The 16,197-nt window shown below is 41.0% G+C and overlaps 2 protein-coding genes across 4 annotated transcripts in view; both read right to left on the bottom strand.

The window, feature by feature from the left end:
* Nucleotides 1-16,197, bottom strand: part of LOC145485841 (protein unc-79 homolog) — a 35,931-nt gene that overhangs the window by 4,026 nt on the left and 15,708 nt on the right. The window contains exons 20-37 of one of the 3 annotated variants that reach the window (XM_081464485.1): nt 15,477-15,905; nt 14,979-15,071; nt 13,086-13,437; nt 12,544-12,582; nt 12,284-12,399; nt 11,978-12,063; nt 11,185-11,349; nt 10,559-10,624; nt 9,981-10,091; nt 9,497-9,601; nt 8,849-8,926; nt 8,677-8,769; nt 7,756-7,928; nt 4,874-5,060; nt 4,065-4,112; nt 3,582-3,710; nt 2,906-2,983; nt 2,443-2,490 (exon numbers count right to left, since the gene is read on the bottom strand). In XM_081464485.1, the coding sequence (XP_081320611.1) occupies nt 2,443-2,490; nt 2,906-2,983; nt 3,582-3,710; nt 4,065-4,112; nt 4,874-5,060; nt 7,756-7,928; nt 8,677-8,769; nt 8,849-8,926; nt 9,497-9,601; nt 9,981-10,091; nt 10,559-10,624; nt 11,185-11,349; nt 11,978-12,063; nt 12,284-12,399; nt 12,544-12,582; nt 13,086-13,437; nt 14,979-15,071; nt 15,477-15,905 (2,396 nt within the window). The remainder of the gene's footprint in view (nt 1-2,442; nt 2,491-2,905; nt 2,984-3,581; nt 3,711-4,064; nt 4,113-4,873; nt 5,061-7,755; nt 7,929-8,676; nt 8,770-8,848; nt 8,927-9,496; nt 9,602-9,980; nt 10,092-10,558; nt 10,625-11,184; nt 11,350-11,977; nt 12,064-12,283; nt 12,400-12,543; nt 12,583-13,085; nt 13,438-14,978; nt 15,072-15,476; nt 15,906-16,197) is intronic. The other 2 variants (XM_081464487.1, XM_081464486.1) reach the window with 2 other exon arrangements.
* On the bottom strand, nt 5,067-7,033 carry LOC145485843 (BTB/POZ domain-containing protein 6-A-like). The gene has a single exon (XM_081464489.1). The coding sequence runs from the start codon at nt 6,976-6,978 to the stop codon at nt 5,662-5,664; it is 1,317 nt and encodes a 438-aa protein (XP_081320615.1). The 5' UTR covers nt 6,979-7,033; the 3' UTR covers nt 5,067-5,661.

The raw sequence follows: 16,197 nt of genomic DNA, 5'->3' as shown, positions 1-16,197 counted from the left end.
CAAACAAGGGTGGGAGTGAAGAGATAGAGGTATGGGAAGTGGGAGAACAGGGTATGGGAAGTGAGAGGTTCTGACTCCACTGTCCCTTCCCCCACTTGATGCAGTACCTTGTCCCTAAGTAAAAGGTAAAGTCTGCATAGAGCCAGGTGGCCCATCAGGCCAGGCTTATCTCGGTTTCTGTAGCATGAACCAACTAGGAGTATTTCTACTACCCCCTGGATAGGATGCTAGTCGATCACAGGGTTACCCCCAGCATTAAATTCACCAGTACCCATATGTACACCTTTGTGGAGAGACTCAGGCACCCTGAGAGTAAAAGTGTCTTGCCCAAAAACACAACACAATGTCCTTGACCAGGGCTCTAACACGGACCGCTCCATCCATTGCTGAGCGCACTAATCACAAGGCCACTGCACCTCCCACCTTGTCCCCTAGGCCTAACCTTAACCCTAAACCTAAAAAAAAGGAGTCTGTAGATTTCAGTCAAGTTTACCTCTTTTATCGCTTGTGTATTTGAGACAATGTCTAATTTCCTCGCTTTCTGCCATTCAGTTTACAGTACCAAAGCCTGATTTTAAACGATTCACAACTACTGATGGAACTTGTTTTTGCAACTTACAACTTCAGACTTTGCACAAAATTTCTCACTGGAGAAAAGCAATGTTGTAGAACTTAAGTGATGAACTAAATGCAATAAATGTTAATTTGTAAGAAGAGTATCTGTTCTTTAATACATGCTTTTGTGTCTAGTATCTGAGTTAGATGTAGTGAAGATATATTACCAATGGTTTGTAGATGACAGTAAGCCAATTCAGAGACACAGTGGCATAAACAAACCCACTTGTTAGCCAATTTATCACAGGAAAAAAAATAAATGCATATAATTATATATATATAATTTATTGCCATCAGGTGCTATAGTGTCTTGTAATAAAGTGGTTACAAGTTAAGTAAGAATCTTACAGAAGGGAGGATGATACAATATTGTTACTAAAGGGATCATAATTTATTTCATATTGATTCAAAGCACGTGATATGTGCATGTATGATTACAATGTAAAAATTATTTTGTAGTGATTGAGCAAAGCTCATCTGAATTAAATCAAATGCAAGGAAAAACAACAACAGTCAATTATTTATATAAGTTGATACAATGCACATGTAAGATAGAGAAATAGAAATCGAAAAGCTTCAAATGACTGAGTAAACAAAATAAACTAGTGGGTTTCATTAAGGAGTTGATTACTGCCTCTCTGAAATGTTGAATGTCTTTTCAGCATCAAAAGTAGTGAAACTTGACTACATCCCATAAGTGGAAGCGGTTTCGTGTAAACAAATACAGATGTTTGGGCATTTTAAAATATTTAGTTACATGTGCATACATGTACAAGGAAACGGCCTTGAAAATTTCCATGTACTATCAACATTTAATCGATGTAAACAAAAAAGACCTCAAGCAAGGAAAAATTGTCAATGAATTGCGAACCGAAGATATTGAGCGGTCTTGAATGTTTTCAGTATTTCCAGCGTTCGCTGCAGCCAACAAATCACGATATTTTCGATTTCTACTCCCTTCGCAAACGCCACCATTATATAAATGTAGGCTTAAACAATCTTTAATGATTGAGAAATATCTTGTGAATGAAATGAACAAATGTTTTATTCTGACACCAAACGGCAGATACAAAAAATTATTTCATCCGTTCCAAAAGGCGCAGAAAGTTAGAAAGGTGATAGAAACGCCAAAACGCCAGTCTTAAAGACAAATTCTTATCAAAGTTTCTTTGACGCGTTGCGAAATATAATCTCAATGAACAAGCACCACATGTCGGCGCAAAGTGAGTGTGAATAAAACGGTCCCGACTTACATGTAATGCCTTCACCATTTCGTGCAAATTACACTTTAAATCCAACCAGTCTTCAAAATCCTTGCAAAAGCTGCATATAGGACCAATCTTCTGCTTTGCTGGATACCCATCGTTGATTTTGGCAATTCTGAGGCGAGGGCGGCTGAAGCAACACGATCCACTCTTCGTCCGCTCCAGCTGGCTCGAGTCAGCAAACTACACATTACTCCACACAAAATGACTCCCCTGTACCGCTATTCTTTACGAACATTGCTTGAGTATTAAAAACCCATTTAAGGACGTCAAACTCACCAATAACGAGAAGTATCAAGGATAGTTTCGACCTTAAAACGACGCAAAACACCGATCTCACAGAACTGATCGATCGAAGGATAGCACAGCCCGATGGTGATGACCACTGACCAGTTACTGTGACGTCAAAAAACGTATTTCCGCGGTGTCGTGCAAATTAAAATTAACGATAAATCGGCCTGCTCTCAGCCAATCACAATGAAGCAATTTTCTCAGTTATATAATAAACCAGGTAATCTTTGGTATGGAATTGCTCAAAACCAAACGCTATAACTTCACTCACCCTCTGTGAGAAGCAGTAAGTCAGAATGGGATACCACATCGGATACAGCTGTTTGAAGAGAATAGAAAAAACTCTCCTGAAACGTTGACTGTTTAAAGAACTAAAAGTAATTGTTTCACAATGGACAACAAAAACACGATTTTGAAACAGGAGTGTCACGTCTTCAATTAAGCCGGAATTTTATAAGATTGCTCGCGTAGTAAGCATCCTTCGGACTTAAGGTCCAAGGATTAGCGCAGTGTTGGTTGTGTGCAGCATTTGCCGTGGCTAAACAGTCCAAGATTGCTCGCGTATTCCAAGGAATTTCAGGTGAAACAGTTGCTAGTCGCCATACCAAAAGTGCAGGCAAAGTCAATTCTCGGGGAGGCCTTTTGGACCAAAATAAGATATTGTTCCCGCCTAAACGGTCATAAATGACACGTATTTCTTTAATTAGTCATTCACGTGCCCAGTGCGTGCTCACCTTGGGTAGAGGAGTGGAGTTGCACTCCTGAAGAGCTTCCAGCAAGTTCAAGAAATGATGACTCACATTCTGTGTTAACTGTTAGGAGAACGAAACATAAATCACTCCAAATAAACAACTTTCCTGAGCGAAGAGTCCACCTGGCGCAGCTGTTTTCATGAACAACTTAAGGTCTTACGCTGACTGGCTATTGATATATGTTTATTTTGTAACTTGTTTTAAACCCAGGGACATAGCTATCGCCTGGTGTGATCATCCGAGGAAAAGTACAGAACCGTTGTTGGCGAATGAGGTCTCGACAGCCTTAGCGGTCAGTCTTCCTTGACTCTGAAGAAGACTTCGACCAACTCAACAAGATTTGTTCATCATACAGAGGAATCCCATTGACCAAGTTAAATGTCGAACATTAAATGTTAACGTTTCGAGACCGTTAGAGAACTTTGGCCGACTCTATGCTACATCCATACATTCAATTACATGCGTTGTATACCATGAATACATAACTTACATATATGGTTAAGCCTGCAGTAACGTTATACATACATATAGGGCTACACATACAGTCACGCCATTACACAAACCATCAAAGGGATTCTACTGTACTTAGAACCTCCATATATCGGCATTGCACCGTTAAAATATCAAAAGTATAAATGAAGGTCCTTCAGCTTCTCACCTCCTTAGCTTGAGTCAGCAGGTGGAGTATGCCGGGTGTGACCTTGCCCCAGAACTCCATGACAATCGACGACGCGTGCGTGGAAGATTCTCCAGGACTCTTGGTTTGATCACAGTACAGCGTCCACAGCTGTCACGGTAACAGTTTGTCAAATACAATCAAACAAAACGCATCAAACATTTTAAAAATACTAAGTGAGGCGTCATTCGTCTTCTACTGATCTGGCGATTTGGACAAGTCTCTAAAAATTGAACCAAACGTTGAAATAACGTCAAGAGTTGCCAATTAAATATGCTCCCGAAACGCCCGAAAAAGGCAAAGCCTCGAAAAACGTTTTTCTAGTTTTTGTCCACAAATAGTTTTCTTTGCAACAAGCAAATAATGAAAACTTCAATAAGAAACAGCTCGAAACAGCCGTTTCGACTCATTGTAGGAAAGTAAATCTCACTGTTAAATATTTCATATCGAGAGCTATATGCTTACCTCACAAACATTGAACGCGTGATAAAGAGCAGATTTACTCAAAGGCTCCTAAGAAAAAAGAAACAATGAACGTATTATCATGGTAATCCCATGATCTGATAGCCAGGAACCAAGGTTGCGTAACATATTTTTCTACTTCCTGATTGGGAATTTTATGAATTGACACAGGGACCTAGAAGAGGAATATTGCAAGGCGGCGTTTATCCGTGGAGGTTCAGTATAGGTTTGGCGGGATGAGGGATGAGGGTAAAAATAGGGGCGGAACACGGGATAACAGAACCTTCAATGGCGGGATAGAGAAGAAATATACTTCGGCGGGAGCGGGATTTGCTCATTTTGACAGGCTGGATGCGGAATGAAAATAAGAAAATCACAGGTTGCAGGCGTTACGCGGAGAACTACGACTCTAACCAGGCGGTGATGAACATTCTGAGTGGGGCGGGATTGCGGGATTGAGGCAAAAAGGGTGGCGGGATGCGGGATTGAAAAAGCCTATATTGGACCCTCATCCATCTGAGTTTAACTTGATGGGACGCTGGTCCATCGGAGGTTGCACCCTTTCGTTTTGTAAGGTTTACGTCACAATTCATCAGTAACAATTGATACTCCTTGTGGACCATGAAACTAAGAGTAAGGTTTCTTGTCCAAGAATCGCTCAAGAACAGTACACAGCAACCGCGGCAAGCAGTGAACCGGACTATTAGAACACAAAACAAATCTCTAACTATAGACTGTATCACTCCTTTGCAATCTGACGAAAAGATCCTAAAATTCATTAAAGACTTCAAAGATAAGGTTTTAAAACAGACCTTGAGCTGTTCTGCAAAGCTGAAGAGAATTATAAGCACGTAATCTGCAATATGCGTGTTCTCCTCAAACTTGACCGGGTGACAGTTTACATGAGGATTCTGACAATGTACGAAGTGTGACAGTGACCCGTGAAGTAACCACGCCAGCAAACGCATGTGTGTCACGCAATCCAACAGTTCTTGACGCCTGTTGTAGGAAACAATCAAATGTTTCAAGATGAAAGTTACTGAACCGAAAGTTAAAGTGTCTTAAACTTCGGTGATCTCAAAACTGTCAGTTTGTTGAATTCTATTGTCTGGTGTTGTTTAGTACCACGTAAGTTTCGAGCAAGTAAGTGACGTGATCCCAGCTGCAAAAGGGCCTGTTTGTAGAATCAAACGATCGCTCCTAGGGCGTACCAGCGGGGAAAATCTTAAACAACTTCTGATTGGGCAAAATGGGCGGGAATTCAAAGGAGTGATGTCAATGACTAGCATTTGAATGGCTTCCTCAATGGCGACTCAGCTGAATCTTAAGGTGTGTAATGTTAAATAATTATACAAAAAACACTCCCACGTTTCCTTGAATAAAATTGTAATGGAAATCCATCGTCAGACAAAGTTCTATCCCAATAAAATTTTATATTGAATCTCACATTTTACTCTTAACAGAGTCTGACCTATGTTCTAATGTTAGACTGTCATTTTGAGATCTCCAAAACTGAGTGGAGATCTGAAAGTGAAACAGTAGAATCGTTAGCGGACCTTAGCGACTTGTTTATTTTTTCCAATCTAGCTCTATAGAATTATTACTTCAGAAAAATAACTTCAGCGAATTGTCCGGCCCGGAATCGCGAAAAGATCGGGCAGTTATCTCGAGAAAAACTGAATGTTACGCCTCCGCATTCCACTACCGAATAACCATGACAACCATAAGACGAAGGAGGGCCGTCTAGCAAGACTTTGATTGTGTACGGCGTGTTTGCCTTCAGCTCACACAGTTTTTCTAAAACAAAATCAAACCCGAGGTAGCCATCTTTCATTTCGCTGTCGCATTCATAAATCCCGTTCCTGGCTGCTAAAAGTTTCGTAGGTTCAGTCTGAGCAAAGATTTCCAGGCACACAGAATATTTCCCACTTTCGCAACCAAACATTCGAACGCCATAAAGAGAAATTGACGAATTCACTGAAAATGTCAAATATTCCGGGCAGGATCCTGAATACATAAACCACTTGCGGGTTTCGGGAAATAAGCGACAGTGTTTTAATGTGCCTGCTCTCGGTTTCTTTGAAAAACTAACATCAACGTCAGGCACAGAGGAAAAAAACGAAAACATGTTTATGACATCGTCTTTAGAGAGAAGGTTCGTTTGTGGAACAGTCTCGGCAAAATCTCTTCGTGACATGACTGGAAAGCGAATATGATTTACGAGTCGCGAGTACACGAACGTCTCTTCCTCGGGTTCCTGAAGTGACGAATTTCCGTCTTTTCTACTCTGAAGAGCAATCCAGTTGTAAAATGCTCTGAACAGTTCTATTTCCCTAACTACAAGAGAGTCTCTTTGTAGAAACTTTAACATGAAGTCTTTATCGAGATTGAAAAATCTGTCGGATTTAATAACTTCATTCGTTTGCAAATCCACGATATCCCAACACCGTTTCTGCAAGGCTTTGTCCTCAAGCAGCTCCGAGTACTGTAACACGACGAAAACATTGGAAGTATTCAAATTATCCTTCATGAATTGCAGACATTTCTCAACCAAGCTAGCAACAGAATACTTTGATGCTAAAAGTACCAAATCTTGTAAACAATCCATGGTAAGTTCCAGTTCTTCGCTGTAAAGATAACGAAGGAAGACTTGGAAAATCTCCGGATCGCAGTCAGCGATGTGAACAGTCGTTTTTCGACTCCTCGAGTTTCCTGTTAACATGTTGAAGAATACCGGGCTACTTATAGCGAGGATGTAGCTGTGAGCCGGTACAACGACACATTTGTTGTCACTCGACTCTGGAAACGAAAATTCGACATCAGCAAGGAAAGAGTTGTTCCACATGCATTTGCTGCGCTCGGCTAATGACTTCGCTTCCCACGGTGTTTCGCGACACTTTGCTTCCCTTGAACACATTGTTTCAGCCGCAATTCCAGAGAATTTTGATTCTTGATGTTAAGTAAAAGTTGTACTGCTGTTTCATTTTCTATCGCTTTCAAGTCGTCACGCATACACATGGCAGACCTAAATAAAACACAATCGATTTCAACACGGAAAACAAAACGTTTTGCACGTGATGCTATTTCGTAGCCGCAACCAAGAAGACGTTTACAAGCACAGCACTGTTCACAATGGCAAAAACAAAAACAGGCAAGCAGTTTGGAAGCAAAACCAAGAGGGTAGTATTCTTACATCTTTTTTAGGCCAGATGCAATTATTTTTGTTTTCTAGTTTTTAGCAAGAACACTGACCGCCCAAACGGTATAAATCTACGTTGTCCGTTCGAAACTGAAACCCGGAATTAATATATGGAGATTATTTTGACATTTTGCCGAGTTAACTTGTGTCGACCCTCGTTTTGTGAAATTCCATGGTTGTGACTGAAAACTGAAACTGAAAACTGAACTGACAGCGAAGACGGCAAGTCAAAGTCCTAAAGTCAATTCTAAAGGTTGTCAGGACCCCATAACCAAACAGAGGGCAATATGGCAACCATCAAAGTCTTACAACAAACATCTTCAAAATAAATATATGGTTAAGAGAGAGGAATAAACATTTTCAGTCTAGTCAAAGTACTTTTCTTAATTACCAAACGATTGCGTGACATCCCGCGTGACTTCGGGACAGATCGTTACAGAGACACGCTGTAAAAACTTATTGTCTAATGGGAGGGGAGGGACAGCGATTACTCACCCTAACTGGGTGGCTGTGGGGGGACTCTTAAGCCATGCCAATGCCTTGTTGTGTATTTTACTGTCCTCGGAGTGCTTGGTGAGCTCCAGAGCCACCAGCTGGGACACACTTGCTTTTAGGTCGATTGGTAAAGTAGTTTGATGGAGGTTTGGTTCACTCAACTGACGGTTTTCCTGTTGAAGGATATCAGAATTCAGTGCTGTTGTGGTGATAGTGTTAATTCTGCATACGAGCCAACTGGCCAATCCGGCCGGAGCTTATTCCAGTTTCTGTAACAAGAAGCGACTAAGAGTATTTCTACTCCTCCCTGGATGGGATGCTAGTCCATCGAAAGGTTACCCCCAGCATAAAGTTCACCAGTACCCATTTATACACCTGGATGGAGAGAGGCACTGTGAGAGTAAACTGTCTTGCCCAAGAACACAACACAATGTCCCTGGTCAGGTCTCGAACCCGGACCACTCGATCCGGAGACGAGCGCACTAACCATGAGGCCACCGGTGATGGGAAGTTATGGGATGTTACGTCCAAAACCAAGCACAAACCAATCAGAGACATAAATCTCTGTAGTGCTACGTCTCACTATGAAATTTTTCGGGTCCAGTCTTACGCATCTCTCCAACTGGGGAAGGATTGCACATGCGTAGAGAGACGTTGCTTTTACCTGGGACACAAGGTCACAAAGATATTTTTCATATGCCTAGTGCATTATAGCTTCCAAAAAACGTCCAGTTTCATCAGCGTTTGTTTCGTCTGCCGAAGAAAAGACCGCATTTTTTAGAGACGTGAAACAACCTAGGCTGAGTCGCCGACGTGTCGCGGGCGTTACATACCGCCAGTATCTATTTACAGGGTTAAAATTCCGTCTGCTACGCAGGCTAGAGACAAAAGGCTAATGCACTATCACAAACTTCCACGTACTTTGCTTGATCTAGCGGTAAAATTCCAGTCCTTAATAAACTCCACCGCCTCCACGATGTACTGACGAATGCAATCAAGGGCTCGAGTGCGTGACTAAAACAAACAAAATGTAACGTCAGTGAATGGTGTGGCAGAGGTAACGCACTGCAGGGGAATATGAAGCAATTCTCACCCCAAACGGCAGATCGTAAGGAGCTTTGTCTGATTCGCTGCCAAAACTGATCCTACTTCCTGCATCGACGGCCACAAACTGAAAATAGAGAAAAAGGAGAACAATTTGAAGGTATTATAATCATAGAACAGCTGCCGTTACATTGCAAATAAGGCGCTTTCACGCTGACTGTCGCAATATAAGCCGGTTACAAATCTTGACGGAAACACGTGTCCTGAGCAGCCCGGGAAAACAAGTAACCAGTGGCAAGCCCGGAAAAAAAGTGAAACCAGTGGCAAGCGCGCGAAAACATGAAACCAGTGGCAAGCGCGGGAAAACATGAAACTAGTGCCAAGCGCGGGAAATCATGTATACTAACCAGTGGCAAGCGCAAGAAACAAGTAACCAGTGGCAAGCGCAGGAAAAAATGTTACCAGTGCCAAGCGCGAGAAAACAAATAACCAGTGGTAAGCCCGGAAAAGCGTGTAACCAGTGGCAGGCGCGCGGAAAGTTGCTTGAGACAAATAATGATTGGTTCTTGACTGAACGAGAAAACAACGCCTTCGCCCTCATCGGTTAGGACTGTGCAAATGCAGAACACGAAACGAAGAAAACACATTATTTATTTTGGATATAAATAGAAAACCGCTCTAAAGCGCAGTTATGTACCTGTAGGACAGACTGGAGATTTGTGTCAGGGATTGAAGACCGAAATTTGACAGCGTGCACGAGCTCCAGAACAACCGCACGAGTCAAAAATAGCTTGTTACGTTCCTGTAAGATTGAAAAAGACAGAGCGATATGGAGTGAGTTTAACCTACCTAAGACAGAACTCACAATCACTCCACACCTCCTGAAGTATGGTAATTGGTCTCCAGAAATGGTCTCCATACATCAAACGAACAATTCACGAAACACAATGGGCCATTTCCGGGATACCTTGAGCCTCTGTGTCAAAACGAGTGTTCGTGCGAAACCATTCACACGGAAATGTGTTCCGCCTATAAGTTAATTTTCGAAACAGAGGCACAAGGTAACGCGGAAATGACCGGTCCATCTAATGCTGCCATTCATTGGCCTGCTTATTGTGTTGTTAGCGTTGCTCAAATAGTGACATTACATACACAGCATATCATTTCACAAATCACCAAACCTTTGGAAAAGTCTCAGTGCACTTGATACACAGCTCCAACAAATCTTGAAGCCGAAATGAACATTTGTTGATGGCGTAACTGATCACTTGAGCGAACGATGGCAATAACATCTGAAACAAAACAAAATGAATCAGCCCTTCAAGATGAATGACGAGGAAGTTAAAATTCGATTAGAGAATTTCAGTAACCAAGAAGGCGACGCCAAAGACAACGACGATTCAAAACATAAATTTATATTTTACCTACGAATCTCGCGGTACTCTAACGTCATTTACTTTGTTTATCACTGTCAAAACTATCAAGAAACTGAATCTGGAAAACAGCGATAAATTTGAAATAGGTCGTGGTTCACGTTCTCTGGACAACGCAGAATTTGGTCATTTCACGTTGTTGTTTTGCAGAGGACGGCAAAGAAATGTACTAAGAGTCATAACGCACGTGCACAGCCATTGTTCTGCTCATTAAACCTTTTGTTTGGCGACGTTCCCGTTGTCGTTGTGGTTTTCTTAAGCTCCCTAATTAAGACCAAATTTCACAGTCAATTTATCCAGACATTTTAGGTTCATATTTCTATTACCTTGAAGGAAGAATTCGCAGCATTGAGTATGGCAGACATAATGCGAAACGTGGGTGTTAAATCGCACTGTGAAAGAAAACAAGAAATGAAAATGGAACTTTGGTCAACTGACAACAAGTCTATCTTATCAGCTAAACACGGCATCCTCTTTCTCCCAAATATTGTGACACTATCAAAATAAATCACTTTATTTAAGTGTCACATGTGGTATTTAGTGATTGCAAATAGAACTGAAAACTTGTTTTAACAAGTTTCCAACTGGTTGAAGCCGAACCACTTGGCTATTTACAAGACCTGGTAGAGCTGACTTCACGACCACCAAACAAAAATCCATCCAGCAGCAGGGAGTAGGATTTGAACTATTTTTAGTATGAATATGAGACTGACATAAAAAACGAAAAAAGTTCGATAAGGAAACACAGCCCCAGAATAAAGACCAATAAAGGTTTGATTTTGAAGAAATGTTCCCGACAAATGACGGGAACCCTGGACAAAAGCGGCAGCCTCAGCCTTTCCTTTTCAAGGACATATATTATCTATACAAAATGAAGTCATGTTACTGGTTTCTGCATCAAGCCAACATTTTGCAATGCAGCAATGATTCTTTTCATGTAGTGTTAACTTACATTTTCTGGCAAAACTGAAGGCAGTTTCCTAAAGAATGCTTCAAAATGAGACAGCTGACTCTCCCAAGCACTCGTGGGCTCACGCGAGGCGAACCGAAAGTACGTGTCCATGTTACTTAGCAACCCCAACACGCGGTCACCGAGAGTCCTGGACCCAAGAACATCCTGAAACAAAAAGTAACTACTGAACGCAGCAGCTCAAAATATTAACTCTCCTTACTTATTGTGACCCATTTCTTTTAAAGGTAGCTCTGAGAACTTGGTGCTACATCAGGACATTGTTGTCCCTAGTTGATGATTACCTCATTCTTATCACATGTCTGTTGAACATTGTAGTGATATTGTAGTGAGAAATCAGATGCTCACTGCTCTTAAGAATTAAAAAGCCAAAAACAGATTTATCTTTATGGAAAACTTACGGAAAGCGTATTTAACTAAAACAATGTGAATGTTACAATTTCTTAGATAAATATATAAAGAAAGAACTATTTCTGGGTCTAGATATACGTAATTAACAAACAAACAAATCTACCACTTGTCTTTAAAATGAATTGTACTTAGAGCGGTTTTCACTTGAGTACCGAAAGGAAATTACGATTGCGGTTCTACGCTTAGCGATTGGTTAAATAAACTCGAACCACTTCCTCGACCAATCAGAAGTAAATACAACACCAAATGTGACTCGCTCCCATGCATGTATCTGCTTCGAGTTTTGGTTGTCTCACTTGATTGTCTGTGTCCTTTGTGACTGGTTACAAAAATCGAAGTGAAGTGTAGTATAATCTTAGAATACCTCTAGTAAGTAGGCTATCGGGGACATCTGATCGAACGACGAGAAATCATTCAAAGAAATGGCCAGAGCTTTTAAAAGAGTATCATCTACAGAGGAAAAATAGAACAAGGAAAACAGTGAATGGTGATATGTAAACAGCTCACAATTAATATTTTCACTGTTTAACGTTACCTTGAAGTTATAGGAAAAGTAGTAGTAATTTACACTAGACAGCTAATGAAACCACCCCTGTCTGCCTTTCAACTTCGTCTACTAACTGACAAAAAGCAACAAGTAACATGATTTTCATCTGTTACTGTTGGTTACCTTTCAAAGAGCTGCGGAAGAGCTCGGAGAAGATGCCATTAGGAGCAAGCTTGATCAGGACACATCTTAGAAACTGTTTAGATACCTCTCTTATTGAGCCAGGAATAAGCACATTACTGAAAACAAAGATAAAACAATAAATAAATGTTCAGTAGTAATCATAGTGTGATTTGTTCCTTACCTATTGGCCCGTGATGTTCCAAGCTACAGAACTTCACAATACAAGTTCATATAAAGTGTTGGTTTTCACAGAGACTTACCTTTTTTCTTCCCAAGCAAACAAAGGGCGTACACATTTCCTACAAAAGAATCGAGAACCTCAGATCAATCACAGAACTACACAGCGTACGATGTTGAGTATGATGCCGGCAAGGGGTTGAATCAATATCGGACAAATTTGTATCAAGCTTATAATCCTAAAGAAATTTCTTCCAAGTTAGACAGAATTCGACTACGATAAGAGTACAACAACACAGAACAAGAGAGGTATCGCATTCAAAGAATTTTGGGCGTAAAACAACGAGATGTTTCGGTTACGGAGAACAATAACAACTGAAGCTTTGGCTTTCTCTGCTTTTTAATCCACATCCTCTAATGTGAAGATGCTGCTTATTTAGCAGACTGACAAAAACCTTCAAATTTACCTGCAATAATATATATTAAAATATTTTTTCAATACGGCTATAGTTCCTATTAATGGAATTTGACGTCCATCATAACCCCTAAACGGAAATTTGCTTCAAGTAAATTTAAGCAAGCTTAGCAAGGATGGGACAGATTCCACAAGTTTCTGAGCACTTACCTCGCAACGCATTCCAGCATTCGAAGTAGAAAGGGCATTGCCATGGAGGGGCTCTGATGTACAAACGTGGAAAGCACCACAATGCATAGGTTAAGAGTCTCCTCGTCAAACTGTTCGAGCGAGGTCCCACACTCGGGGCATGAGTCGAGCTCCAGGTCCCCATCAAAAGGCTCCTTATCGGTGTTGCCGTCCAGCACCTTATCAAAGGACCGCGTTGAGGTTCCACGGAACAGTTTGGGTTTTGAACCCCTTCGATGCTCGCCATTGCTGATCGATAGCGAGCCCTCCACGCTTCCTGGCCTACTGATGTCCATTTCGCGCGTGTCACGGCTGCTGGTTGAGTCTATGGAGACTACAGAGTTAAGGAAAAAGAAAGACGTTAATGGACTCTTTACCAGCCTCTTTGCTCCGAAGAAGGGCTGATGCTCGATACTTCAGCTTCAACAACTCGTTACAGCGGTTAACTTACCTGTTATTAACCCCATGTTGAAAACTAGCTAAGTTTTTCACGTGCTCGCCGACACAGCCCAACTGCTACTTTAGAAACTAATACCTTTGTCTTTACCAACCTTCTCTCATTCGTAAAATCCGAGATGGAGACCAGCCGCCATCTTGGATTTAAATGACGCGGAGAGCCTACGTAAGGTAATGAGTACATATCTTGCAAATCTGCCACAAAATCTAAACCACTTTGTAAAAATTCTCTTTTTTTCTCATGTTTCATCAGTTATGATAAGTGGCCTTAAAAAGTCGATGATGTTTTAGATGTTCCAAGGCCCAAAAAGAGGAAAACCGCTTGCTTTCAATCACCAGGTAGAATTATGAACACATACCTTTGTAAATCTCTGTAAATTAACTGAGCCCACAGTTTGGATCAAAGCAGTAGCTAAGCAACGTGACGTATCATTATGACGTCAAGCTTTCGCCACTGCTTTTGTATTTAAGGCTGCTTACCCAATTTTCAGATTGGTGACAGGAATCGAAAACTCTTTGGCTGTTATCGGGAGGCACCAGTTTACAAACTTACATAATTATCGAATTGACATACAATTTACGTTTATCGTCAAGGAAATGTTATAATTATGTCGTTTAAATTTATATCATGATTGCAACAATTCATTTCATGCTATGTTTTTCTTATAATACAAGAAATGCTGTGCTTTTAATCTACCACTTTCTTCGACAAATACCAGACCACTGTTATTGAGGACCTAACTGTTTAAACTCTTTAGTTCACGATTTGGTTAATCTCTCCCGCAAATTCTTAAAGGTCAAATTAAATACACGTCTGCGGTAACATTAGACTTGTGTAAGACATTTTAATCCTTACCTTCAGCTAATCGTCTATTGCTGAACTTGTATTGTATTATTTCCAGCAATGTTAACTTATTGTTCTAACGCGGAAGCTTAATGTTTTAACCCTTTTATGTTTCCTGTAAGGCTTCCTCGCCAGTCTTTAATATTATAATATTAGCTAGTTTATAATATTATTTTGTGTGGTAAAACAACGATCACTGTTTCAAAGAGTGGTTTTCTAAAGCAATATTTCGGGGGCACACTAAAACTAAAGTAATCAGTGAACCAATCAAAGCGAGAGACACCCTCATACAACGAATGCCAAGCGCGGGAAAAAAATGCAACTGCGTTAAGCGCGAGATACATGTAAACGTCACAAGCGCTGGGAAACGTAACAAAGCAAAGTGACCATTCTTTTGCTTCTAATTAGTTCCTAATTGGTTAGTGGCACACCAGTGTTTGGACCAATCAGAGAGCTGAGCAAAAAACAGCACTATGAATTTCCAGAGCTTGAAAACCGCTCCAAATTAGTTAGGATTAATTCAATTTAAATTTATTTTACGATATTAAAATTTAATTTACGCGGTTGTTACTAACCAGTTAGCCGCGGCCGCCTCTTAAAGCGTAAAGAAAGGTTGAAAGACCTATGTTTACTCCCTGCACTGGAGACGCGCCACGAAAGAGGACGAGCTGAAACAACAGTGGAAAAACCATAAAAATGTTTAAACGTAAAGTAAGTCCATGATAACCACGGTGTATTTATGTTTAGCTTCGTGTAATCAGATTAATTAACGTTACCTGTTCTGAAAAAGTAACGACTTTGTCAAAAGTTCTTTAACCTGAAAATTTTGATAAACATTAAATGCCTCTAAGATTAAGTTTAGTGTCTAATTGTTGCAAGCCGTGAACCGTGTTTCTCAATATTCAACCCTATATGTCTCACATTATATGTTTTGTCTTTTAAGTTAATCACTGTCTGTTTTTTAAGCAGCAAAGCTCAAAAACGAAGCTATGACACAGAACAATACAACTATTTGATTTCTTCACTGGAACAAATCAGTTACTTTACCTTATCGTTACCAGTTTCTCTCATACCTTTTCGTCCCTTATTGTCGGTCCCAGGCGCTCCCTCCGCACCAGTCCTTTCCACAGGCTTATCTTCTTCACGGCTAGTACTCGGGATCACTCGCCGCGCGCCACTTGGAAAGGCCGGCAGGTCCTGGATCGGAGTACTAGAGGGCAATAGTCGCTCTGAAGAACTAACAACCGCGACGTCAGTCAATGGAGTCTCGGAAACCTTTCTCGAGTTATCGATCGTCTCCGACTGCTTTTCGTCTTTTTCTTTCTCCTCTTCACTTTTTTCTTGAGTCCTTCCAGTGCTAAACGCCGATGGAGACGAGATTTGCCTTTCTGGAAGGCGCTTCTCTTTTTCTTCGTCACGTGATTTGTTGATAGTCCCGGATGTAGGAAGTGACAGCTGTCTGTCTGTGTTAGAACGACGATAGAGTGGGCTTCCTGGAGTTTCTAGTGAAAGATGCAAATAACATAGTTTTTGTTTAACAGATATTCAAAAATCGTGATAAGCGACCTCTCCCCCTGCAAGATGATGATTGCAGCAGTTTAGTTCAGTGGTCAGCTGGAGAAATTCCTCGCGAGACTGGGCTCAAAAGAGCGGAGGAATTCTCGAATAATCGAAATGTGAACTTTTAACGAAAGACTACATGCTTAGTAAAGAAGAACAGTGGGAAAAGAAAGGGCGGAGTTTGGTTTCAAAGACTGGTGCACCGCTGCGGTTTGTGTGAGGAACCGAGAAACA

Source organism: Orbicella franksi, chromosome 4 (genome assembly GCF_964199315.1).
Source record: "Orbicella franksi chromosome 4, jaOrbFran1.1, whole genome shotgun sequence".
Classification (NCBI taxonomy): domain Eukaryota; kingdom Metazoa; phylum Cnidaria; class Anthozoa; order Scleractinia; family Merulinidae; genus Orbicella; species Orbicella franksi.
This window is presented reverse-complemented; position numbering and strand designations above follow the sequence as displayed.

What these genes read in the sequence shown, in the direction of transcription:
- LOC145485843 (XM_081464489.1), bottom strand. Translation starts at nt 6,978, where the DNA reads ATGTGTTCAAGGGAAGCAAAGTGTCGCGAAACACCGTGGGAAGCGAAG.